The 26,449-nt window shown below is 34.7% G+C and overlaps 1 protein-coding gene across 7 annotated transcripts in view; it reads right to left on the reverse strand.

Moving 5' to 3' along the window:
- Nucleotides 1-26,449, reverse strand: part of CNOT4 (CCR4-NOT transcription complex subunit 4) — a 137,271-nt gene that overhangs the window by 15,620 nt on the left and 95,202 nt on the right. For 5 of the 7 annotated variants that reach the window (XM_077850044.1, XM_077850041.1, XM_077850042.1 and 2 more), the window contains 3 exons: nucleotides 18,743-18,800; nucleotides 16,923-17,172; nucleotides 15,461-15,958 (listed from right to left, as the gene is read on the reverse strand). In XM_077850044.1, the coding sequence (XP_077706170.1) occupies nucleotides 15,461-15,958; nucleotides 16,923-17,172; nucleotides 18,743-18,800 (806 nt within the window). Of the gene's footprint in view, nucleotides 1-1,519; nucleotides 10,531-15,460; nucleotides 15,959-16,922; nucleotides 17,173-18,742; nucleotides 18,801-26,449 lie in introns of those variants that run through there. The other 2 variants (XM_077850048.1, XM_077850047.1) reach the window with 1 other exon arrangement.

Raw genomic sequence — 26,449 nt, forward strand, 5'->3', positions numbered from 1 at the left:
TTCAAAAAACCCTGATGAATTCAAAGACTTAAATGCTCACCACCAGTCCACTAAGGGGTCTTAGCTTAAAATCATTTAAAATATACATTTATTTAAGTGTTCATCCTTATCTACAATTTATTAGAGTTGGATCTGAAAAAGAATGCCAAAGATAGTCTTGACAGAATCAATTCTCAACCAATGTGGAGCCCTACTGGGAGGGAGGGAGGGAAGGAAGGAAGGAAGGATCAGGTGAATACATTCTCAAATTCAAACTAGAAACAATTCTTATTTCACCATGTCCTGAAGCTTTATACTCAACTAGAACATTTCAGTGAAAAAAAATTTAAATTCTATTAAAAGTCACACATATTTGCAAAACACTGAATTTTAGTCATATTGTTTAGAAATATTAAATGATTTTTAAAAGAGCTAGAATAACTCAGAAGTTGGGGAAAGTGGATAATACCAGTCTTACAGGGTCAAAAAATCTTTACCAATTCAACGTTTCGCAGTTGCAGTGGTTGTTACTTTACTTCAAAACTCAGACTATGCTTTCTGTTTAAATGCCCTGTTTTAAGAGAGAAAGAAAAATAAAAAAAAAGAAGAAGTATGATCACTTAAAACTAAATGCCAGTTTGGAAATAAGCTGAAGATGGTAGACTGGTTATTGGGGAGGTAACTCGGAGGTGACTGATCACAGAGACTTGAATAAACACTCAGCAGCCAGAGAGGGAGAGCTTTCTCGTTTGAAAAGGGAAAATCAGACCTGTTGAGTAACTTGTAGGGAGAATCATACAGGGGGGTGCATGTTAAGTTCTAGTTGAGAACTCCCTCTCTAATTGTAAAATTTACAGGGGGAAAAGATGATTTTCTTCTTTGTCCAAAGAAAGAAAAAAAAACAGAGAAGTGAGTACAAGGTATAAGAATAAGACTCATGATGGTCAAGAATTAAAACTTCAAAGTGTGTTATAAAACAAAGGTTGCAGGGATGTACATATATATTTGGAGATTATGAGATCTCTGCTTATTTTACTAATAGGCTTCATCCCAATCAGCTATCAGTTAAAATATAGGTGATGTCTTGAGAGTTTACACATAACAGCACGGACTATGTTAAAACTCAAGATATGTTGTTATACATATCTGGGTAACAATGGTTATTATTATTAATGTATTAATTAAGGAATATGAAGGGTGTAGAAGTAAAAAGAAACATACCTGATAGCAAATCTTACCCTAAACGAGGGGTTGGGGAGGGTGCCTGTTAGGGCATATATGGCAGTCATCCATATTTATAACTTTTAATTAAATCTTATATTTTAACATAAGTGGAGCAACGGTATGTAGCCCAACATTCTGCTTAAAGCCAATAAAGAGCTTCCTACTTTGGTTGATGATGTCAAAACTCTGGACATCCTTTACCATTAGCTGGATACTCGATTTATAGATGTAATAAAGGAAAAAATAAACAGCTTCAGGGTATCAGTCTTCTTAAAAATGTCAACATATAAAATGACAACGCTTAAAAACATCCCAGTAATGTTCCAGATCACTATATTCTGCTCCAAAGACACACAATTTCAGTATGCAAGACTTGATAACACAGTGTAAATGTTAGCACAGTCCTTGGGATAAGATCTCACCATATAAGGAAACAGCACAAGGCTACAAAAGTTGATTGCAGTCAGTTTTCCTGCATTTCTTCTTGGAGATGGTGATGGTATTATCATCTTTAAATCCTTGTGGAGCTTTCCCTCTGTTTCATTATGCTGAAAACAACCACCTCCTTGATTGAAACATTATCAGCAGATACACTATCATTTTACATGGTGTAGCATATACAAGACTTCTTCAAGATAAGTCTGAGATGACAGCTTTAGTGTGAGTGTAGTACATCTTGGTGCCATTACTATATTTTTTTCATTCTGTAATATTAGAGATGTCACCGGTCTAGTGATCATGCATGGTGGTCCTTAAATGCTCTTTGGCACTGTAGAAAAATCCTGGGTAAATTTAATTCCACCTCTGTTTTACTCTTTCAGTTCTGAGGCTGGTAATTAAAGTCCATAATACGAGTACCTGCTAGGTTGACACACACACCCCGATCCTTCACTATAGTACTCCAAGATCACCAGGTCACATTTAATACCAGTTTCCACAACTTACAGGATCTGTGATAACAGTCATCAGTAGATAGACACTTTGAAAGCCTTCAATTCCTTATGTGCACTGATTCAGTTGAAATACCTTGACTTGTAAGAACTATTATAATAATCAAACTGTAAGACACAACAAAGTTTAGAGAAGAGACATATTCTGAATCTTGAAGTTTTCTTCTCCTTGAGTTATGTATGAAGGCAAATTCAGATGATGAGGGCTAAGAGAATTTTAAATTGTTGTTAGAATGTGATTATGGGCAAATCACAATCCTTCTGAGCCCTGTTTATTATTATTATTACTATTACTTGGTCTTTAAAAGGCAGACAAAGAGTATGACAGATTTCAAAGCTCTGAAACTTATTCTAATAGAAGTTTTATTATCCTTTCCTTAGGTTTTCTCAAAGAGTATGACACAGAATGAGTATGCTTACTAGTGAGAGTGAAATCTGGTGAGACAAAGCTATGAAAATATTTGTTCAGATAAAATATGGCCGGGATGAGATAGGCACCAGTATTGTAACCTTGCTGTGTATTTTAAATAGGGTCTTAAGAAAGAAAGGAAACAAGAAAGAAAGAAAAGAAAAGAAAAGAAAAGAAAAGAAAAGAAAAGAAAAGAAAAGAAAAGAAAAGAAAGAAAAGAAAAGAAAAGAAAAGAAAAGAAGAAAAGAAAGAAAAGAAAAGAAAAAAAAGAAAAGAAAGAGACTATAAATGCATCATTTATCCTGAACATATAAATTAAGCAGAATATAGCAGGGATAAATACATGAAACGTCGCAGAAAAATAGCCAGAGGCTTTTTCCCCTCTGCTACACTAAGCGGAGGATTTAAATGAAAATTACTAAATATAAACCAATGTGTGCACACACACACATTCAACCTCATACCCATAGAGAGACTAGCTTAATAATATAGCTCTGCTAAGCAAATCATTTCTTACATGATGCGAATCAAATGTCATGAAGACAGAAAGCCTATTATTGCTATTTCAAAACTATTTAAATGGTTGCTTCAAACATTTTTACCTACTCAGGAAAACATGTATCTTTTTTTTATTGAAAACATGTAACCTAAAGCTTTTTTAGCTATAGCTCCTTGCCTTCTTCCCTTTTTCAGAGGGTGGTATATTAAAAAAAAAAAAAACTCACAGCTGGAGTGGGTTATTTATTTTGCTATTAATAGTGAGATAATTAAAGTACAGTACTAGATCACTGACTTGTACACTTTAAAGTAGTAAATTGTATATTCTGTGAATTTTACCTCAATTTAACAACAACAAAGAAAGGTACTCGGTGCTTTTAAAAGGCTTTGTAAATTTTATGGAGCGGGGAGGGGAAAGCTTTTGTAGTGTAGCTTTGTAACAGAGCACAACAGTGGGTCTGAATACCAAACAGGAGCTGGAACAACAAAACTGTTCTAAGCATGGTACGTTCCTGCATCAGTTAGGAGCTTCCAGGAACCCTTAGCATCATTGTACGTGTGAAGTGGACCAAGAACAAAGTCAATCACTGCCTTAGGATGTACAGGTCTGAGGGAACCTGGAGAGAATGGACTGGTTCTTTAACTACAACTTCCATCCAGCTGTTTCACAAAAGCTCTAGGTACTTCAGTTCAATTCTCAAGTAGCTTAGATGGCTTAGGTACCTAACAGGTAAAAACTAGATTTCTGTGGAACTCAAACCCAGACTCTCTAAAACACTATGGACCAGAATAGATTCTCTTAGGGAATCTAGAATTCTCAAGAGTGATTCTTTGGGAAAAAGCTCGTAACTAAGGAAGCTGGTATTAAAAGGCTGGTATGTCCAGCAACATACGGTTGCTAAGAATAAGACTCATGGTTGCAAATCACGGAGCAAATAGGAGATCGAAGGAGCAGTGGCTTCTTGATCCAGCAGCATGGTTTCACACCTAGTAGTCTTGAGCATGACTTGTACTTTGAAATATTATCACTTTTAAATGACATAATTGAAATGTCAGCTGACATATATGGATCAAGTCCAGTAAATTTAAAAATATTCTAGTGTCAGTAAATTAAAAGTGCTTCCAAACTAGGCATATTTGCTATTAATCCCTATCCCTGTTTCACTCTATCTTCAGAAATTTTTCCTAAAGGTCACATCTAAATATATAAAATGAAAGAACAGATTAGTTCAATAACTTGTAGGTTTATATCTATTCACATGCCACATTCTCTTTAGGGGCAAACTGTCAAAATATTTTTATATCCTGTTATAATAAAATTCTGAATTTCTCTCTCTTCCACTCTTCACTAATCTACTGCTTTTAATTCCAATTTGCTATATAAATAAAGCAGAAGGACCTGGTACAACCAAATAAGAAGAGCTAGTTCTTTTCAGTTTATATGTATGCTTGGGAGAAACTAGCTCATACTTGCAACATGAGCTCTTCAACTACCAGACCCACTGACTCTCAATCTTCCACATAAGAAGTAACATGTCTACCATCCCTCACACTCACTCAGCTTACCTTTACCTGTCCAGTCTCATCCCTGGCTCTTCCCAAGCTTTCCCTGAATTCTGCTTCCATAATCCCCTACTGTGCTGAGAAAGGACTCTTTATCCCACAGGGGAAGTTTTCCTTTGGGTCATCAAATTACATTTAATGTAATTTATTAATTTACACCTCACCCAGGATTCCCCAAGCGGTATCAAGCTTTCTACAATTCTCTCTAATACAGTGTGCTTTCTTAATCTCAAGAAACGGCTGGAGGGAAAGGGGGTAGAATGAGAGACCACAGGGGCTAGGAAAGCTAGCCTCCTTTCCAACTCCAGCCTTGATGTTAGACGTTTATCTACCATCCTTTCTCTGGTCTCAATCGTCATTCAGCACTGAATGGTGATCACAGTGACCACAGTCCCTAATCTTTCATTCCCTTAAAAACACTGTATCTGTTCTTTGACCTCACCAAAACCTAAAGTCATTGAACTCCCTTCAACACACTCACGTCATTGGTTCTTTCTTGCCTTAGTGGACTCTTCTTGACCACAAGATTATGTATTTCAATGTTGTCTTCTTCACCTTCTAACTAAACTCTCAATATTTGCTTTGCCTTTGATGCTTTGTGCAGAACCAGAGAAACATACGAAACCATACATATTTGGATTCTAAAAGTTTTTAATTTGATCCTTATCTTTACTCAGCAATTCTTGAATTTCGGAGGCATTTCTACCAGGCTCATTCTCACAAGTTAATTTAATTGCCTTTCTTTACAGAGTCCCAACTCCACTCTTTACCCCTATTCTCACACAATATGCATTTGATAATTACTGATATGAGTCCCTTCCCATGTTCTCATTTTCTCTAATCTCACCTTCTCTTTCCTAGATTTTCTGGTTGTTCTTACAAAGAACAATGCCCTCTTCTCTATAGCTAAGCCCATAACCTAACCTCATCCCAGGAGCTTATCTCTTCCAGGCACTACAGAAATCTGTTACCCTACTGGAATAGCCTGCCTTCTCTTTAGCACTGTCCATCTCTTCCTCTCAAATGGCTCTATATGTTCTGCTTTTAAATATTTATCCATCATACCTTAAAGCGATTAATTCTAAGATCTACCACCCATCTAGTAAGCATCTTGTTTTTCTCTTTCCCTTAGCTTCCAAATGTTCTAAGTAAGTTATCAATGATTGCTGCATCCATAACCTTGACATTTCCTCACGAATCCTAGGAATCTGGCTTCCATCTTTACCTTTACGAAAGTCACATTTTTAAAGGTCTCCAGACACGTAGGCCTTTTCTTAGATCTTATGTTTTCTGGCTTGTAGTTCACAATTTCTTCTCCATTCCTACTACCACTGTTCTAATCCAGGCTATCTTATTTGCAATGCCCAGCAATATACATACTGGGAAATGTTTTCTAAGTGGCCCTAATTTTAAGCAAACACAACACCAAATTAATCTTTTTAAAATGCTACAATCAAGTTACATATTTAGCAAAGAACCTAGATTTCTCTACCATTGACCACATCCATATCAAGACTAAACTATCCTTCCTAGTTTCCAGTAAACTATTGTACACTTATTCCACCTGTATACCTCAAACAAGTCCATCTCCTTACTGTCCTTCTCTCCTAATCACTAGAGACCACTCCAATCTCTGTCTCTGGTTTTTTGTTTAGTCTGTTCTCTTTATTAAATTTCTCCCCTATATCCTCTAAATTTCAGCCATCCTTCAAAATCAAAAAGCCCCATACTTTTGTTATGAAGCCTTCCCCTGAACCAGCTTACATTAAGTTTTTTAATTCCCATTTTTACTTTTCTATCAGCATAGCATTTGATTAGTTTACTAAACATTTCATGTGTAAATACCTGCATATATTCCTGCCATTTACTTAGCACAAGGAGACAATGCAGTAGGTACTCATTCGAGAGGAGGAAGAGCACTAAGGGCAGAAGGACTAGCTTGATGCTGGATAACTGACTTTGGTCCATATTTTATAAAAAAAAAAAAAAAAGACGTCGTTCTTTTGGGTTATCACTTCTTTATAAGATGATCTTTTAAAAACGTTATTGTGTTTTCAATTGTATGATATCCATCTCTTAAAGCCAATTAAGCAGATTTGGGAAAACTTCAAGATCAAATAAACAGAAAAATCTAAAACCTTATGACTCAACAAGATAAAACATCCCCAGTTTTTAATGTATGCACAAATAACACGGTGGTCTTCATTTTGTAAGATTTCTATGCACCTGCAATTCATTCCTTTTTCTTGGCTTTCTGAGGCAATGCCTCTGCCGGAGTAGCTCCCTTATGGACCTGTATCACAGCAGAACAGAACTCTGGCAATCTTGAAGGTGCTTGGAACACCGTACAAATAGGAACAATGTGAGTAAAAATGTGCACAGACAGAATGCATCCAAATGTTTTCTTTAAAAGAACATATATATAGAAAGCTCTACTTAACACCCAGAACACTAGGAAACATGCGCATACACACACGACTAAGATACTTAAATCAGAATCATGGATGTATGTCTTCCCTACTATTATTTTTTTCACTCCCTTCAAATTATCATGTATTTTAAAATTTCAGGTATCACTACTTAATATCCTAGGTTGCCACTGTCTGAGCGATGAATGATGAGTCTCGACCACTACAGCTGTTCTTGTTAAAATATATTAAGAGCTGACTCTACAGAAACAATTTGAGATAAAACAATTTGAGATAAAATTCTGGGATCCCTGGGTGGCTCAGTGGTTTAGTGCCTGCCTTTGGCCCAGGGCGTGATCCTGGAGTCCCAGGATCGAGTCCCACGTCGGGCTCCCTGCACGGAGCCTGCTTCTCCTTCTGCCTGTGTTCTGCCTCTCTCTCTCTCTCTCTCTCTCTCATGAATGAATAAATAAAATATTAAAAAAAAAACAACTGTCACATTCTGTTACCCCTGATGATAGGATCTATGCTTTATTCAACTCTTAAGACCTAACTAAAAAGGTCACTATACAGAACAGGCACTCAAATATTTGACTAATATTTTGTTGTAATAGGGACAGAGTACATAAAAGCACCACCTGGAAAAAAAATGTGACAGTGGAATGAAAAGGAAAATATTATTAATCAGAAAACATTTTCTAATGGAATTTTTAAGAAAATAAAAAGAGGCACTTGACACTCATCATGACTTAAATTATTCACTCCAGATCTCTATTTCCTACAGTGGCACTAAAGCCATTTAAGGTAGCAGCTCTTAACTTCTCTTCCAGGGGTGGGAGGCTGGGGTGTTACCAAGCCCTTTATAAGTCTGATAACTATGGATTTTCTCTCCAGAAAAAAGGGGACAACTGTACATACGTACAAAATCAGAACTTTGCTAGTACATCCAAAGGGTTCTGAATTCTAGCTTCTAAAATCACTGATTTAAGAAACAGACTAGTTACTTTTTAAAAGGATGTAAAAGCATAAAAAGCTTCCCTTGTGCATGATATATCAATCATGTAGGAATGTAACAAAAACTAATCTGGTTTTTTATAATCTTTTCATTCTTTACCATCATTTGGCTTCATCAACTTACTTGCTATGTGAAGTGATACTTTCTTTTATGTGTTGTGTAATTTCTTCTGTGCTTTTAATATAATTAATTACCATTACTTAAAAAAACACACTATATGAAATATTAAGTAAACAGTGAGGCTTATTATTCTAGGTTTACAAGGGCTTGAAATTACAAAGTTAAAGGATAATCTTTAGCTATTCTGTGTGAAAATAAGCTGAAGCCTAAGTGCCCAAGAAGCATTTTCCTCATGTATGGTGTGTGTCAAAATTATGAAGGATGGAGAAGTAGGCAGGAAGAGAGTTTTGGGTTCTAGCAAGTCTAGACAAACTACCTGACAGTTTTTCAACCCTGGCTAGGAAAGAGAAAGGAGAGATAAAGTGTACCACAGGAAAAAAGCATTGTTCAACAGATGTATCTCTTTCTCAACACAGAGAAATAAAGTAAATGGGAGCAAACCATCTGTCTTTGTAAGAAGATCCAGGCGATGAAAGGCTTGCATTGCTGGCTGGAGAAAGCTATGTACTAATAAGCTTCCTTATTGGGAGCCCAAAGCCTAGGAACCTTAGCACCACAGAAGAGACATTACATGGATGTCTTGGCCTCTTACAACAAAAATGAAACCATAATTAACCCATGATAAAAGGCTTCTGTCTAATAAGTCTATAATATTCTATTTGCAGTTTCTAAATTTCTTGTAATGCTGCCCTAAAGTCACTTTTTAATAGAAATTAGAAATTGTCACTTATGTAGAATCTAACAAAAATAATTTAAGTGGCTACATAATTAGCTGTTCCTACACTTCAGTTAAGCAGATCAAAGGATATCTAAGAATAGATTTTAGTTTCCCCACTATACCTATGGACAAAGCCATTCCATTTGTTGTGTTATATCTAACAGAAAATAATCAGACTTTATATATAGAGAGGTAACCTTGAAAACTCCAACATGATATTAAGTATCATTTTGTAATAATGTAGTTTTAAATAATAATTATTATTTTAAATACTTAGGCTTCCTTTTTTGGTATTCACATTACTCTTTTAATATTTTAACAAATAAAGGCATATCTTTTATCACAATTGTTTTTTGAAAACATCAAGAGGAGATCTGTCTTCCCAGATACTTAATTTAGCAGAATATGGTCATGTTTTCTGAATCAGCTTTTATCTGCTGCTCAGAATTGATTTCAGTCTTATTTTCTTTCATTATCAGCTTTAAAATTATTTCAAAAAATTGTGTATTATTCAAAAACATTAATTCATATTATGTCCTAATAAAGTACTTCACTATCCTCAGTGAGCAAGATTATCTACAACTTACATGGCCTAATTTTAGAGGATCCTCAATCTCTTTTTTCCTCCACTTTAGTCTCATTCTGGCCAGGTACTTGTAATATAGATTTATTATCACATTTCAATTATTAAACAACGAAGCTTCCAAACAGATATCTCACAGAACTACTGTTTGTTCAATAAAAATGTTACACTACTACGGTTGCTTCTCACATACAATGTTTACCCCATATTCAAGTTTCTGATAAATCAACTGTAAGTTGAAATTCTGTTTCTGAGGCATTTCCTGGTATACTAGGCAGTGCATTAGAAAAGAGATATTGCATTTAGGCTATAATAATTAACCTTCTATATATAATTAACAACCATTCAAAAGAAAGTGCAAATGTGCAAATGAGAGACAACAAAAACAGTTTCTAAACATGTAATGCATTAATATAGGATATAAATCCATACAACTAAAAATAATTGCTGACAACATCCTTCTGAGCATTAAACAACACCACCAATTTTGTTTTATATGTTTTCTTTCTTCTCAAGTACTCAAAGAAATGCAATAGACATTATCTTAATTTTCAAATTTTTCATGAGTATATTAGGATATTACCATTTTTTTTCACAAATCAGAAAACAAGGAACTACCATTATCTTTGCATAATTTCAATAATAGAGCCAAAATAAGAACAATTCTAGCTAATCTCATCTGGGATCTTAATTAGTACTACAAGTTTATTTGTGTGAGTTAAAAATAGTATCACTCATGAGAAACAATGCCAAAATTATTATGCTAATAAATAGTGTTAAAGGCCTAATGAAGAAATACTTTAGCAACTACGAGGTAACACACTAGTTGTAGGCATGAGGAACGTTTATATTGGCTCTTTTGGGTGTATACATTAAATGCAAAATCAGAAAGGAATCATGCAAAAAATCCGGTTGCCCATGCAAGCACCCCAGAGTCTAATCCTCTCCTCTCAGTTCTGTTGTCAGGCCACAGTAGTGTGGAGACTTGTAGGCTGCTGTCCTTGTTGTAATGAATGGGAAGAGGCTGACAGTGGCATGGTCGAAACCTTCACCTCTTCTTCCCCTGTGGAAAAGTCAGTCATGGTCTAGTTATGGGTGACTAGATTTGTTAACAGTCCCTTTAAAAATGATTTCAATATTTGGAATACTGATACATATATAAAATACATGCTTAATGGCTGGAATCCGGGTGTGAAACAAGACATGAATTTTAAAATATAAACTTATCAAGTACCTACAAAGTAGTTACACTATAAACACACCCTTCAATTTAATACTATGTCAGATATAAGAACAAATATAATAGATTTAGGACTATAAATAAAAGAAAAGAAAAAAAAAAAAAAAAGAGAGACCAGGAAAGCCATTCTTTTCCAAGTCAATTGGACCCCTTTTCACTTCAGATACTTCTCTAACAGTATTTTGGGAAAAAAATTAAAAATAAGTTCACAGGTGTGAAAACATGCTTTTAAAAGGAAAAATGACAAATCCGTGTTTTAAAATCAGAAATTATATTTATAAAAAATAACAATATAAATATTAATTTACCATATAGCATCTGGAAATTCACTGTGTACTTCTGAAGGGATCAAAGGAGTAAAATGATCCAATTGACTGAAAGCGAGATGACTACTTCTAGGTCAGAGAACTATACAGGAAAGGAGGTCAGGTCTAATTATAATCAATAATTACTGGACTATAAGTGACTTGTTTCACACATGACTCAAAATCCATTCAAGTCACTGTTAGAATAGCTAATTCAGTAATAAAATTTAAAGAAAAATGTCCTTTCATGAAAACACGAAAAAAATCCAATCCTAAACAGTTTCAAATATTTTTCTAAGCATATCTTAAAACAACAATGCTTACAGACTGAGACTATTATTTGTTTTCCAAATAATTTTTAGTGTTATGGAATAAAAACATCTTGGCAGAGTCCTTTGAAAAATAAATTTGCAAAATTACATTTGGAAATATTTAACTGACAATATGAAGAAAGACTCTCAGCCTTTAGAACAGGTTATTTCATAATTTTCAGTAAATTGGCCAAGATTCTATAAACTCCAAGTACACAGCAAGGAGGCTGTGTAGAAAAAACTTTACATAGGGTTTCTGGTGAGAACATGATACTAATAAGGACTACGCAAGACATTCATTTTTTTTCAAGTTGATAAACTTCATTCTATTTTGTAAGCTATAGGCCATACCCCTGAGCTGGGCCAATTGTCTCAGGAATATATACTAATGATGAAAAGGAATCTGCAAGGGTGTGAGAGCAACAATCAATTACTATAGGAAGAAAGCCAAGTTAAAGTACAAGCCAGTGATCTTCATTTGTGAAGGTGAACATCAATGTTGGAGTGGAAAAACATTTCATTTTGAATGTGGGATCTGGGTGGTACTACTACTACTACTACTAATTGAATGTTTGATTTTTAATAAATTATTTAACCTGGAACATAGATTTGCTATTTCTAAAAGAAGGAGCTGAACAAGCTAAGTCACTTTTTAGGAAAAGTCACTTCTTAAACAAAAACAAACACATGGTTCCAATAATAAAAAATATCTGAAGGGACCTACTATAATTTTCCACTAATCAAAGGTTTCCCTCAAGAATATTTATTTCAAAAATCCTTCTACGGTTAGCAAACTGGATGTGCAGCCAAGAAAATGATAGTAAAAAGATTTTGCCAAATTAAGGAAATAACTAATCTTAAGCAAAAAAAAAAAAAAAAAAAAAGTTTTCATGTAGGCATAAGAAATGGAAGCCGCATTTCTGTCAAACTTCTGGCAACTGTCCTTCCCATGATAGGTTTCAGATATAACAATTTTTAATAATCTAACTGAAACAAACCAACACTAAAAGTTTAAATACAAATATATAATAAATATAGACATGGTATCTGTAAGATATATAGGTGAGTGACACCTGAGTTATTTGTTCTTAAAGGTCAGGGACCCTGTTTTGCTCTACGTATCTAAAGAATAAATAAATATACATGCCTTTTCCAGTCTAAGCATATCTTAAAGTGGCAGGTATCATAGAAACAGTAGGTACTCTCCATTAATGAAGCACTTCACCAACAGCTCCCCTGGTAAGATACCATGATATTCATTGCAGGGTACAAAGTTGAACCTACTTCAATAGTTCAACCCAAGTACAAATGATTTATAATTAGGGGTGGGGGAGGCAGATATTGCCTAGGTATTAAATTGCTTCATATTAGACACAGTTAAAATATACATAGTTTTCCAGAATTTCACTTTCTGTCATTTCTAATTATTACTGAAAGTCCCAAATGATCTGGCTATAATTATATAACTATTCTGTTTTGAGACTTAGCACATTCAGCTTCCTGAGATATCTCCCTAATATTTATAGGACATGAGAGTATTCTAACTCTTAACAATTTTAAATCTTTTGGTGCATTAAAACTAAAATTTCTCATCAGAGACTTAAAAGTAACCTAATAATAAGCTTATTCATAAGTCACCATTTAAATATCAAACAAGTATGCACAGACAAAAACAGAAAATCTGAAATAACAAACTCTCCCAACCTCCCAGAAAATATGACAATGATTCAGGACCTACAAGTTGGTAACTTCATTCTTAGAATTTCTGGGGAAAAAAAGTATTTTATGTTCTATAGTTGAGTATATTTTAAAAGGAAAACCCACAGAATAAGACCATAATTTAATGCCACATTTTTTTCATAAAGTATCTAGTTTAGATGAAGATTTCAAATGACTAACATGAGGACAACTATACTCACAAATCAGTAATTATTCATGACCACTGTGGCGTTTTCACAATATATACTGGTTTGAAATATCTGGGTTAAAATTATTCTTTTTGTGCTAATGGACAATATGGTAACTGTGAAATCAGAAGAACGGATAACTTACTGAAGATAGTCATGTAGTAAGTCAAATAAAAGTATACAATGAAGATAGCTAAGAACTATCATCCCCCAAAGGCACCCTTCTTCCTAACATATCAAGTCCATACTATGTTGCCTTGCTGTCAGAGTTCCCCAAGTTCTCATCCATTCTATTTATACATGAAGCACCTCCCATTACTGAAGGCAGTTTTATTGCTTCTTAATGAAATGACATACTAATTCCTGTCTTCACATCTTTATTCAGGAGTTCCCATCAGTATAAAAGGTCTCTCTTTTCCCCACTAACCCAAATCCAAGATACCACAGTACAGATCAATTCCTACTTCAATGAAGCCTTCCCAACAATTATAGCCTCATCTGATAATCTCTCAGATTCCAGTTATCATACAGTTACCACTCTCATACATAATATTATTTCTTCAACTACACTGCAAAATTCCTGGAAATAGTATCCATATTTTATAGTTCTTTTATATTAACCACATGGCCTAGTTCATTGTTGGGCAAACAAGAACCCAAATATTCACTGTAATTGGTTTAATATTTTATTTTTGAATGTTTAGGATATTTAGGGGAACTTTAACTCTTAATGTTGTTACTGGTCATGAAATACACTACTAGTCATTAAAATGCCACATTTCTAAATGATTAAAGCAAAACAAAACAAAATTACACTCTAACATGCTGTCGTGAATGGAAGATTAAAAAAGCAGTATCAGGAACTCAATACTTAAGTGTTTCACAAGTGAGTATCACATTAGAAGGAGAAGACTGAAAAATGTCACTCTGAATTACCTACTAACTACCATAATCAAATGAACAAATATCATGAATCCCACTGAAAGATGAACCAATAGATTGGTGCTATCATATTTATATAAAGTAACTTCACTTTATCAACTGTAAAATTCACTGTATCAAAAGCCACAAACCATATTCCCTTAACCCATCTACTTGTCTTGAAAATGAAATGTGGTTGATCACAAAAAGAACAGAGTCAAAGAACTCTGATGGATCTCTCCAAATTCACCTATCAATCTTACTAAAAACAAGAGAACAAACAACCTGCTGGTAACAGCACATTATTACAGTAAGACTGTGCCATGCCATATCTTAAAGGCCATGACAAGGGATAACAAATAATTTTATGAGTTATGTAACATTGTGAGGGACTATTCTATTCTACTTGAGAATCAGAAGAGAGAGAAATTCTCTTTTACTAGTCATCTATTTCTAAAGCCCAAATTAAATAAATTTGAAAAAAAAATAAAATTAACAAGAAGGATTTCTTTAGATACAGAAGTCACTTGATCTAATAAATGTTATATGGGACCTTAAAACCCAAAAGTTCTGAAACCTTCAAGGGTAGCAGTACAAAACCAGAAGTATTCTGGTATCACTCTTAAAGAACCTAACATTTTCCATAGAAATAAAAACATGACAGACCAAAAGGGAAAGTATCTTTCCTTAAACAACTGCTTTTTCACAGAAAGTATACACGTTATCTGTGAAACATTAATAAACAGAGTTCTCAAATATTAAGTACTTTATTAACATATAGCCCAGTTTACGTGTGTGTGTGTGTGTGTGTTTGCGCATGTGTATCAGTCAGATACACTTATACTTTTGTATAAGTAATTGCCAAAAGTAGTCAAAGAGTGGCTTTGTCCCTCATGCTCTCACTAAGTACCATCTCAAAAAAATTTTTTTGAATCAGTTTACTTTTAGAATGTATAATCAGAATTTGTACCATGGTGTTGGACTTTCCAGCACCATGATTTCAGAGCCCATTTTTTTCTTTTTCTTTGTGCATTTATATTCCATATGAAAGTATGGTAACTACCCTGTTAAATAAAATGCTTCCAGGTTATAATTAGGTATAATACTCCACCATCCTTATAAAGCTCAATATTACAAGGCATCCATCCAATTAAAAATTTTTTAGATGATGATAAGGACTTTTTTTTCCCCATAGAAATTTCCAAGAATAATAAGTACTCTCTGTTATTCAAAAATTCCCTTCCTTCCCACCCAAAAACCTGAAGGCATGAGTTATTCACAAATTCTCAAAGGCTATAAATGAACCTACCTGCTATAGGGATCCCTCCCAGACCTGTGTTGTGCTGTGGCGGGAGATTCAAGTCCAAGAAATTACTATTTGAGGTGGGGTTTGCTGTGTGGTTCAAGTGCATGATGCTATTGCGTGGAAAGGCCATCCAAGGATAGCGGGCTGCCTGGCCTGGAAAACTGAATGAATTATAAACTGCTCGGTGCTGCTGAAATTGAGGGAACCTCTGTGGCAAGACTGAAAAGGTACTATTGAGAGAGTTGGCATTTGTCGGTGCAGCAGGATGCAGGAATCCAGAGCCCGGACCTTTGGCGGTTGTAGTGTGTGAAGAGGAGTTCTGAAGAGATGTGGGCGAGAGGGAAGGCTGGTCTTGGACTGACAGTTCCTTTTCAATCAGGTCTGCTAAGGCTTTTCGAGTGACATCAAAGGGGTCAAAACCCAAGTCATCCTCTGGTTGTTTAGAAGAACCAAAGCCAAATGCTGCTTGCCAGTCTGTAGAGGATGATACTGGGATTGTTTCTGTTGGGAACACAATTGGTAATAAATTGAAAATACGCAGTTCACTTGTACACTTCAGGAAAGTTATACTAGTGAAAGTTAAACACATCGTATTACAAGATAAAGGCAAATATATCCAAAGGCTGTATGCCTTCTTAGCACATTATCATATTATAAAAGGTCTCATATACTTCTACCAATGATTGCATTCTTAAGTTACCAATAAAAAATGAATGATACAGATTTTGGTAATTGAAGAAAACAAAATACTTGAAACCCAAATTATACCTTCAGCTATTCACAACCAAAACATGGAAGAAGTCATTTCAATGAAATAAGGTATTACATGATTGTAAGAGAATTCAATTAGTAAAGTCTATTTTTAGACTTTATCAAAATGTATTTATCAAAGGCAAAGTCTAAGTGATTTTGAATATTTGCTTTATATACTACCAGGAAAAAAATAAAGTAACTTAATGAAAAAAATATCTACTTAAACTTTATGTATTTTTTAAAATTGTCTGCTCCACTGATAATAGGTGTTATATTTTCAATGTTAATTCTATGCCATCCTTCACATCAATAAGAAAACTTATAATGAATAAAAATGAAAATGGCTCAAAAATGTCAAAATGTAACTTTCAATATTAAGTAACATACCTCTTTGTCGGCTGGAGAAAAAAAATCTTAAATTTAACTATATAAACACAAATAAGGTTAAAAATGTAAGCCCTTAATAATTCCTAGAGGAATAAGCATTTTATTATCAGAAAAATGATCTAACCCATGATTTCTAGAGAAATCTGTCAACACAGTAAGTCCTAGGTCACACAATTTACTTATTATCCTATTCCAATGCAGTTTAAATGTTTACAACTTTATGAAAAAGGGAGTAGAGGTGGCTTAAAGGAGTAAAAACACATCCTGCAAGGTCTCATTTCAACCTGAGTGAAATTATTAACATGCAGTTAGTATTGTTGTATACCTGATGTGAAGAGACTCTGTGGCTCTGGTGCTGTAGGCCAGTCACTAGATGTCTGTGGGGAGCTGGGGAAAGGAGGAAGCCCACTTGGGATCGGGTTGGGATGGCGAAAATTATCTGAGAATAACGACTGTGACTCAGTTACTGCCCCTTCAAAAGGAGACCGTGCACTGTGATTGGATGAACTGATGGGGATGACTGGATTGGATTTTGATAAACCAGGTGGTGGTGAAGGCGTATCACTGTTAGATATCTAAATAAAATAGGAAAAGAAAAGAATAATCAATACAAGTTTATACACTTTAATAAGTCACCATTAAAAAGGCCTGCAATGAAAGGTATTAGAACAGTGGTTTCAAAGTGGGGTGCTTAAAGACTTTTTTACAAGAACATGAATTTTCAAAAAATCCATCAAGTACATATGTACTCTTTTCTAAAACTGACCCTCCTTGAAAAGACTAAGCCAGCCTCCTCTCCTTTCAGAAGCTATCTTCTCTCACTTTACAAAAAGAATATCGCTCACTCTTTAGGATCTAACTATAGTGTTTTGACCAAGAGCAAAAACTTTCTGGGAGCAACAGAAATAATATTAGAAATATTCAGACAGGTGATGAGAATGACTCATGACTAGAGTCTGACCATATCAAAACAATGAATAAAAATTCAGAAGAAAGAAAGATCGGGGGCGGGAGGGGGGGTCGCCAGGATGGTGCAGTCACTTAAGCATCTGACTCTTGGTTTTGGCTCAGGTTATGATCTCAGGGTACTTAGATTGAGCCCTGTAGCAGGCTCTGTGCTCACCGAGGAGTCTGTTTAAGTTTCTCCCTCCCTCTCCCTCTTCTCCTCTCCACTGTGCCTTTACTCTTTCTCTCAAATAAATAAATCCTTCTAAAAAATTTTAAAAAGAAGAAAGAAAATTGGCATTTAAAGCCTTGTGTCAGGAAAAAAAATATTGTTTCCAATTCAAAATACATGTCTATTTTTGAGAGAAGTACATGCCTGTCAAGAATTAACTATATTGTATTAAGATAAAATCCTGTGATGGCAGTAGAAATAGAAGAATGAGTTCAAGAAGAACATGGAATGATGTAAAATTTGAATGTTAAAAGAAAGCATGCAGTTTTTTTTAAATGAATGATTTCTGATACCTAAATCTCTTACTTATTAAAAAGCAATATAGTGCTTTTATTTAAAAAATCAATATTTACCAATATCCTAAAAATTACATCCTTTACAACTATTTTTAACTTACTATAAAAAGAATCTTTAATACTAGCCTAAAATATACAAGGGATGTACAGATTTTCAAATTCTTTTATGGAACCTATGAGCAGAAATTCTGGAAAAGCAGTGCATTTTAGATCTCGAAATTTCTCATAAACATTGTGGGGAACTGGCCATTCTTTATGGAACAGATTAGAACTACATATTTTTTGTACCAATATAAGAAGGTGTACAGAAACTTATGCAGTGAAAAACTAGCAACTGGACAAGATGTTACAAAGCAGGATACAAGATCAGGACTTTACTCAGTATCAATGTGGATACAACTCTGCACTGAACTATTTGGTTTATTATCTCAAAGCCCATAGTCATTTGGGGAAAGGGAAAACTGTTGGGGCAAGAACATTGTGAGAAACAAAATTAAGGTTGACAAAAGGCAACATGGGGAGCGTACAGCAGAGAAACAATTCTTAAAATCAAGACTGAAGAAGGCATTCAGTATTTAAAGTATTTTCCACTATCCAGAAAATTTACTTGCATAGAATGCCTTGTTTCAGGGAATGGAAGATAAATGAAATGATATAGAATCAAAATCTTACCTGCTGGGAATTATCACCATTCCCTATACTGAGAGAATCTGAAGGTTTGTCAATGGGGCTGTAAAAAAACAAAAAACAAAAAACACATCCAATAAAATCAGAGTAAAATAATTCTTACACACACACACAAACCCAAAAGCCAGAATAAATAGACATTTTATCATCCTAATATTTGTTGATGCACTGTGATGTAAAGATACTGGCTGAGATGTTGAGTATACAAAGAAATATAAGATCAAATCCCTACCCATGAACAACTTACAATTCTAATTAGATTCTCCAAAAACAATGGGTGAAACAATAACTTATAAAACAAAAAAGGTACTGCTTAAAATGAGTACTACTATAGTAGGTCAAAAATTTAATTCATTATTTCGTTTTGTGCACATGTTAAACACATTCCCCATTTAAATTCTTGAAATAATACTCCCTTATTTTTCCAGGTGTTTAACAGAAAGCATAAAAGTCACTCAAATGTTCTCCACATTTTCTTAAGAGCAATAAATTTCCTTTACTACTTCAATATTCTACTTACAACTCTAGAGAAGGCATATGTGTATAAATGCACACACACAAAACAGAAACTTTTGTGCAATCTACCCTTAAGCAAAGACAAAAACCTGACTTCCATAGAGAAAATGCAGTACGATAGTAAAGTACAGTAAAGACTATACTATTTACAGTCACAGAATTGCTGACTTAAAAACAAAACAAAATGTTCACAAGCATTCTAACAGTGACCTAGTGAGGCATTTCCATAACTAACTTTATTTAACCTAGCACATGGATAAAAGGTTAAGTATTAGTACCCAAATACTAATACTGATTCTGATATAGTAGTATAGAAAAAACAAAATAAGATTCCAAATTTTGCAAAATTATTTTACTGGCTAGACATACATACTAAGTTACTAAGTTACCCTGACAGACAGACAACTTACTGACTGGTACCACGTTTAATTGCTCTAGAAAAATTTAACAAGAGCTAGGACCCAATCAGAATACCAAGTATATCTTCTGCATAAACATTACCAGATGCTCTTGACTCTTGACAGATAGGTCTGGAATTTTCTAAGTAGCATCTTTAGTTATTATTTTTACGTAGCAGCAATAAATCAATTCATTTTAAGTGAAATGGGTATTAGAAATCCTTTTAAGATTACAGCTTTGAACCCACTAAGTTTGGAGACACTTGGGAAAATGAGATAGGTACACACCCACAAATACCAACCAGTGTCAATTACTAAACGAATTGTTTAAACCATAAATATCAGAGGTCTTTAAAAGAAAGTTAAGTCACCAAAGTCACTATAAGTGAGGCAATTAAACATTTCCTAAGAGAGTTCAAATTTAAAGAAATCCTTAAAAAGATTTACATATTAAGAAAGGGAAGGGAAAAAGGAGGAAAGAACATTAAAGGAAGAGCAAGTGCATCACGCAGGCATCAAAAGGTCATAGACGGGTTTGGGAGAAAGTTAATTAGTTAAGTAATTAGTTTAGCTAACAGAGGATTTTGACAACAGTGGAAGGTAAGGATAAAGGGTAGACATCAGAGACCAAGAGAAATTGTTGAGCATAGAAATGATATAAACAAAGCAGTGTTGGAAAGATTAATTTGGTGGTGGCACCATCAATAGACTGAAACAGTACAGATGAGATGAATTTGTAATATTTTCTAAATTTTTTTTATTGTGGTAGGCTTAATATAAAATCTACTGGCTTAACCATTTGTATAAGTGCACAGTTCAGTGCTATTAAATACATTCCAGATTGTTGTACAACAACCATTACTACCATTTATCCCCATCTCTTTTCATTTTATAAAACTGAAAATTCTATACCACTAACCTCCCCATTTTCTCCCTCCCTCCCTGTCATTATAATTTTGGCTGCTCTAAATACCTCATGTAAGTGGAATCTTAAGAGTTCTTTTCCTTCCTTTTTAATACTGAATAACGTTACTTTGCATTTATATCACATTTTGCTTGTCTATGCACACCTGGACATAGACACTTGGACTGCTTCCATGTTTAAGCTACTGTGAGCTCAGACATAAGTGCACAAATACCTCTTCAAGATATGCTTTCAATTCTTTTTGCTGTATATACCCAGGAGTGGGACTGATAGATCATATGGTAATTCTGTTTTTAATTTTTGAGGAGCCTCCATGCTGTTTTCCTAGTGGCTATGCCATTTTTTATGCCCACCTATAGAACACAAGGGTTCTAATTTTTCCACATGCCTTCCTACGCTTTATTGCGTTCTGCTTCTTTCTTATGGTTCTGTTTCTTTCCCTCTCTTCTTTAGATGTTTCAAGTTTTTATTTACAGTCTAGTTAGTTAAAATATAGTATAGTGTTAGTTTCAGTAGAATTTGTGATACTGTTTTCTGCTTTTTTGATAGTAGCCATACTAATGGGTGCAAGGAAGTATCTCATTATAATTTTGATTTGCATTTTCCTAATGATTAGTGATGTTCAGCATCTTTTCATGTGTTCAATGACCATTCATCTATCTTCCTTGCAAAAATGTCTATTACAGTCCTTTTCCTATTTTTGAGTTGGGATATTTGATTTTGTTGTTGAGCTTTAGGAGTTTTCTATACATTATGGTTATTAACCCTTTCTCAGATACATGATTTGCAAATGTTTTCTCCCATTCTGTGGGTTGCCTTTTTACTCTGGACAGAGTCTTCAGAGTCACAAAATTTTAAAATTTTCATTAAGTCCAAAGGGTCTATTTTTTCTTTTGTTACCTGTGCTTCTGGTGTCCTATCCAAGAAATCACTGCCAAATTCAATGTTGTAAAGCTTTAGTCATGTATTTTCTTTAAATGGTTTTGTTGTGTCAAAGAATTTCAATCTAAAATAGAACCGGAGAATATAAGATGGAGAATCTCACACATGTACCCCGGGATGATAAACCTAAGGACTAAAAGACTGAGTCCTGTGAATGTCTGATTTACAGAAAGTGGATAGTGTTCAAGCTTTCTTGCACTGGGGGATGATCAGAGGTTGTACTATATCGACCTTGGCAAGTTTTGCCAGAGTAACGAATGCAAATTGGATTGATCTCACAAATGGGATGACTTGAGCTTTGCTCAGGTGACTGGGATGATTTTGTTTGCAATGGAATATTTTCAAGGCTGGTTTCCTCTGTTTTTGACTTTTGCAGACTCTAACTGAACTTTCCCCCCTTTCCATTCCCATAATGGAACAACCCATAAATACAATCTACCAAAAACCTTTAATGGACTTGCCTGTAGCATGCTATAGTTTGCTTCTTCCAAACTGTAGTTCCTCTATTATTCCTGAATAAACTTATCTTCTTGAGCTTGCCTAAGTTTCTCATTTTATTTATGGTCAATAATTGTTTTAGGTCTTATATTTAGGTCATTGCTCCATTTTAAATTTTTGAGTATGGCGTTAGGTAAGGGTCCAACTTCATTCTTTTGCATGTAGATACCGTTTTCCCAGCACCATTTGTTGAAGACTGTTCTTTCCCCCTCAGAATGGTCTTGGTACCCTTGTTAAAAATCATTTGACCTTGTATTTGACAGTTTATTTTTGGGTTCTCTTTTCTATTCTACTGGACTATATATATAACTGTCTTCATGCCAATCCCACACTGTTTACATTATTGCAGATTTACAGTTATGTTTTAAAATTACTAACTGTGGGTCCTCCAGTTCTATTCTTTTTTCAAGATTATTTTGGCCATCTGGGGCCCTCTGAGATTCCATGTGAATATTAGGATGGGTTTTTCTATCTGCAAGAAACAAACAAACAGACAATACATCACATCACTGGGGCACCTGGGTGGCGCAGCTGGTTAAATGGCCAACTCTTGGTTTCAGCTCAGGTCATGACCTCAGTGTGGTCAGATCAAGCCCCAAGTTGGGCTCTATGCTCAGCATGGAGTCTGCTTGAGATTCTCTCCCTCTCTCAACCTCTGCCCTTTCTGCTTATTCTCTCTCTAAAGTAAGAAAATAGATCTTAAAAAAAAGGGGGGGGGGGACACCTGGGTGGCTCAGTGGTTGAGTGTTTGCCTTTGGCTCAGGTCAGGATCCCGAGCTCCTGGAATGGAGCCTGCTTCTCCAAGTCTCTGCTTCTGTCTCTCTCATGAATAAATAAAAATCTTTAAAAAAAAAAAATCACTGGGATGTTGATATGTAATGCATTGAATGTGTTCCAGTTTTGGGTAAAAGTGACCTTTTAATAATATTGTCTTCCAATCCATGTATATGGGATGCGTTTTCATTCATTTATGGGTCTTTAATTTCTCTCAGCAATGTTTTGCAGTTTCCTTGCAGTTTTGTATAAATCTTAAGCTTCCTTGCTTAGGAATTCCTAAGTATTTTATTTTTCTGGATGATGTAGTAAATGGAATTGTTTTTGTAATTTCCTTTTCAACTGTTCATGCTCACATACAGAACTAGAACTCATTTCTGTGTGTTGACTTTGTACCCTGTACTGAATTCATTTATTAGTTCTAACTTTATTTTGTGAGTGGGATTCCTAGAACTTTCTACATATAAGACATACTATCTACAAAAAAAAGATAATTTTACTTTTTCTATTTCTATTTAGCTGTCTCTTCTTTTTCTTGGCTGACTGCTATCGCTGGAACATCCAATAATGTGTTGAAGTGATAAAAGTGGGCATTTGCCTTGTTGCTCATCATACAGGAAAAACTTTCACTTTGACCACTAAGTATGACGTTCACTGTGAATTTTTCACATACAGTCTTTATCACGTTGAGGTAGTCTCCTTCCTAGGTTAATTGTTTTTGTCATGAAAAGGTGCTGAATTTTGTCAAATGCTTTTTCTGCATCAGTTGAGGTATCATGTGATTTCTATCCTACATTCTGTTGATAGGACACATTAAATTGCTCATATTTTTATGTTAAACCATCTTTGCAATCCAGGAATATATCCCCACCTTATCATGGTTTATAACCCTCTTAATTGTGCTAGATTTTGTTTGATTGTATTTTGTTGAGGACTTTTGCATCAGAATAAATGAGAGGTATTGGTCTGTAGTGTTCTTATACTGTCTTTGGCATTGGAACCAGCCTAATGCTGGCCTCATGGAATGCTGGCCTTTTAGAATGACTTCCAATTTTTGGGAAAAGTTTAAGAATGACCAGTATTAGTTCCTCTTTAAATGTCTGGCAGAACTCACCAGTGAAACCATTAGGCCCAGGGCTTTTTTCTTTGTTGGAAAATTTTTGATTCGTGATTTGATCACTTTAGTAATTATAGGTCTGTTCATATTTCCTATTTCTTCACAATACACTTTTGGTAGGTTCTATGTTTCTAGGGCCTTGTCCATGTCATCTAGGTTAGCCCAGGTGTTGGCATACAATTGCTCATGGTACTTTCTTATAATTCTTTTTGTTTCTCTAGAATCTGCAGTAATATCTCCACTTTCATTTCTGATTTTAGTAATTTGAGCCTTTTCTGTTTTTCCATAGTCTACACCTAACTAAAGGTTTGTCAATTTTGTTGATCTTCTCAAAGAACCAACTTTTTTTTTAGTTTCACTGGTTTTCTCTACTGTTTTTCTATTCTGTTTCATCTTTCTCTGCTTTAATCTTTACTTCCTTCTGCAAGCTTTAGGTCTTTTTTTTGTGTTATTTACAAAAAAAATCTTTCTATTTCCTTAAGTTGTAAAGTAACATTGTTGACTTTGGGTCGTTCTTGGTTTTAAATGTAGACATTTATAGCTATAAAGGTCCCCCTTCACACCACCTTTGTTATTTCACATAAGTTCTGATGCTTTTTCATTCATTTCTAAGTATTTTCCAACTTCCCTTGTGATTTTTCTTCAATCCATTAGTTGTTTAAAAGTGTTAATCTCCACAATTTTTTGAATTTTCCTGATTTCCTTTTGTTAATGATTTCTAACGTTATACCACCTTGGTCAGAAACAGTATTTGGTATGGTATCTATCTTTTTAAATCTAACTGAGACTTAATTTGTGGCCTAACATATTATCTCATCCTGGAAAACATCCAGGTGCATTTGAGAATGATGTGTATTCTGTTGTTGGAGAGAGTGTTATGTATGTGTCTGTCAAATCCAACTGGGTTATTATGTTGTTCAAATTCTCTCCTTATTAGGGCACCTGAGTGGCTCAGTCAGTTAGGCATCTGCCTTCAGCTCAGGTCATGATCTCAGGGTTCCTGGATTGAGCCCTGCATCAGGCTCCCTGCTCAGCATGGAATCAGCTTCTCCCTCTCCCTCTGCCCCTCCCCACCACTCGTATGCTCATGCACATGCTCCCTCTAAAATATATTAATTTAAAAATCTTTTAAAAAAATTTCTCTGAAATACTACTCTGCCATCAAAAAATGAACTATTGCCATTTGCAATGACATGAACAGAACTAGAGGATATTATGCTACATGAAATAAGTCAGAGAAAGACAATTATATCATTCATATGTGAAATTTAAGAAACAAAAGAGGATTACAGGGGAAGAGCAAAAAATAAAACTTGATGACATCAGAGAGGGGGACAAACCATAAGGGACTCTTAATCATAGTTAACAAACTGAGGGTTGCTGGAGGGGAGGGGGTGGGGGAATGGAGTAACTGGATGATGGGCATTAAGGAAGACATGTGATGTAGTCAGCACGGAATTTTAGAAGACTGATCAATCACTGACCCCTACCTCTGAAACTAATAATGCATTATGTTAATTGAATTTAAATTAAAAAAAAAAAAAACACAGTAGATAAGTGGTGGCCAGGGGCTGGGGTGGGGTGGGTTAGAAATAGCTAAAGGTTGGTAAAAGGGTATAAACTTTCAGTTATAAAATGCATAGGACTTGAGGATCTCATAGAACATGGTGATTACAGTTGACAACACTCTGTTGTATAATTAAAATTTGCTAAGAGTGTGGAACTTAAATATTTTCACCCCCCCCCCCCAAAAAAAGGTAAATATGCGAGGTGAGAAATGACACAAAATAAAGAGGTAACGTGCTGTAGTGGGAAAAAATTCTCTTTACTGATCTTCTATGTGGTTATTATATCCATTACTGTGAGTGGGGGTACAACTTTTATTGTAGAACTATTTCTCCTTTCAATTCTGTCATTTTTTTCCTTCATATATTTTGATGGTCTGTCATTAGGTACATAAATGTTTAAACTGTTCTATCTTCTTGGTGTATTAATATACAATGTCTCTCTTGATGTAAAGTCTATTTTCTCTGACATTAGAATAGCCACCCATGATCTCTTTTGTGTACTATTTTCAGGGATTATCTTTTCCCATTCTTTCATTTTCAACCTGTTTGGGTCTCTTACAGTTAGATTATGTATTTATCCATTCTACCGAACTGTCTTTTGATTAGAGTTGAATCCATTTATATTTAGTTACTGATAAGGAAGTAGTGATTATGCCCTTTATGCCATTTATCTACATGCCTTAAACCCCCCTCCCCTAATTTCCTGCCTTCCTGTCCTCTTTTGTGTTTAGCTGATATTTTTCTAGTGAAATGCTTAAATTCCTTTCTCATTTCCTTTGTGTGTACCTTAGAACTATTTTCCTCATTATCAGATATTAAATTATATTTAACATCCTTGTTATAATACTCTAAATTTATATCAACTTAATTTCAATAACATACAAAACCTCTGCTCCTTTACACCCAACTCCTTTTAGCTTTTACACTAATATACCGAACCTTAAATATGGTCTC

Source organism: Canis aureus, chromosome 15, assembly GCF_053574225.1.
Source record: "Canis aureus isolate CA01 chromosome 15, VMU_Caureus_v.1.0, whole genome shotgun sequence".
Classification (NCBI taxonomy): domain Eukaryota; kingdom Metazoa; phylum Chordata; class Mammalia; order Carnivora; family Canidae; genus Canis; species Canis aureus.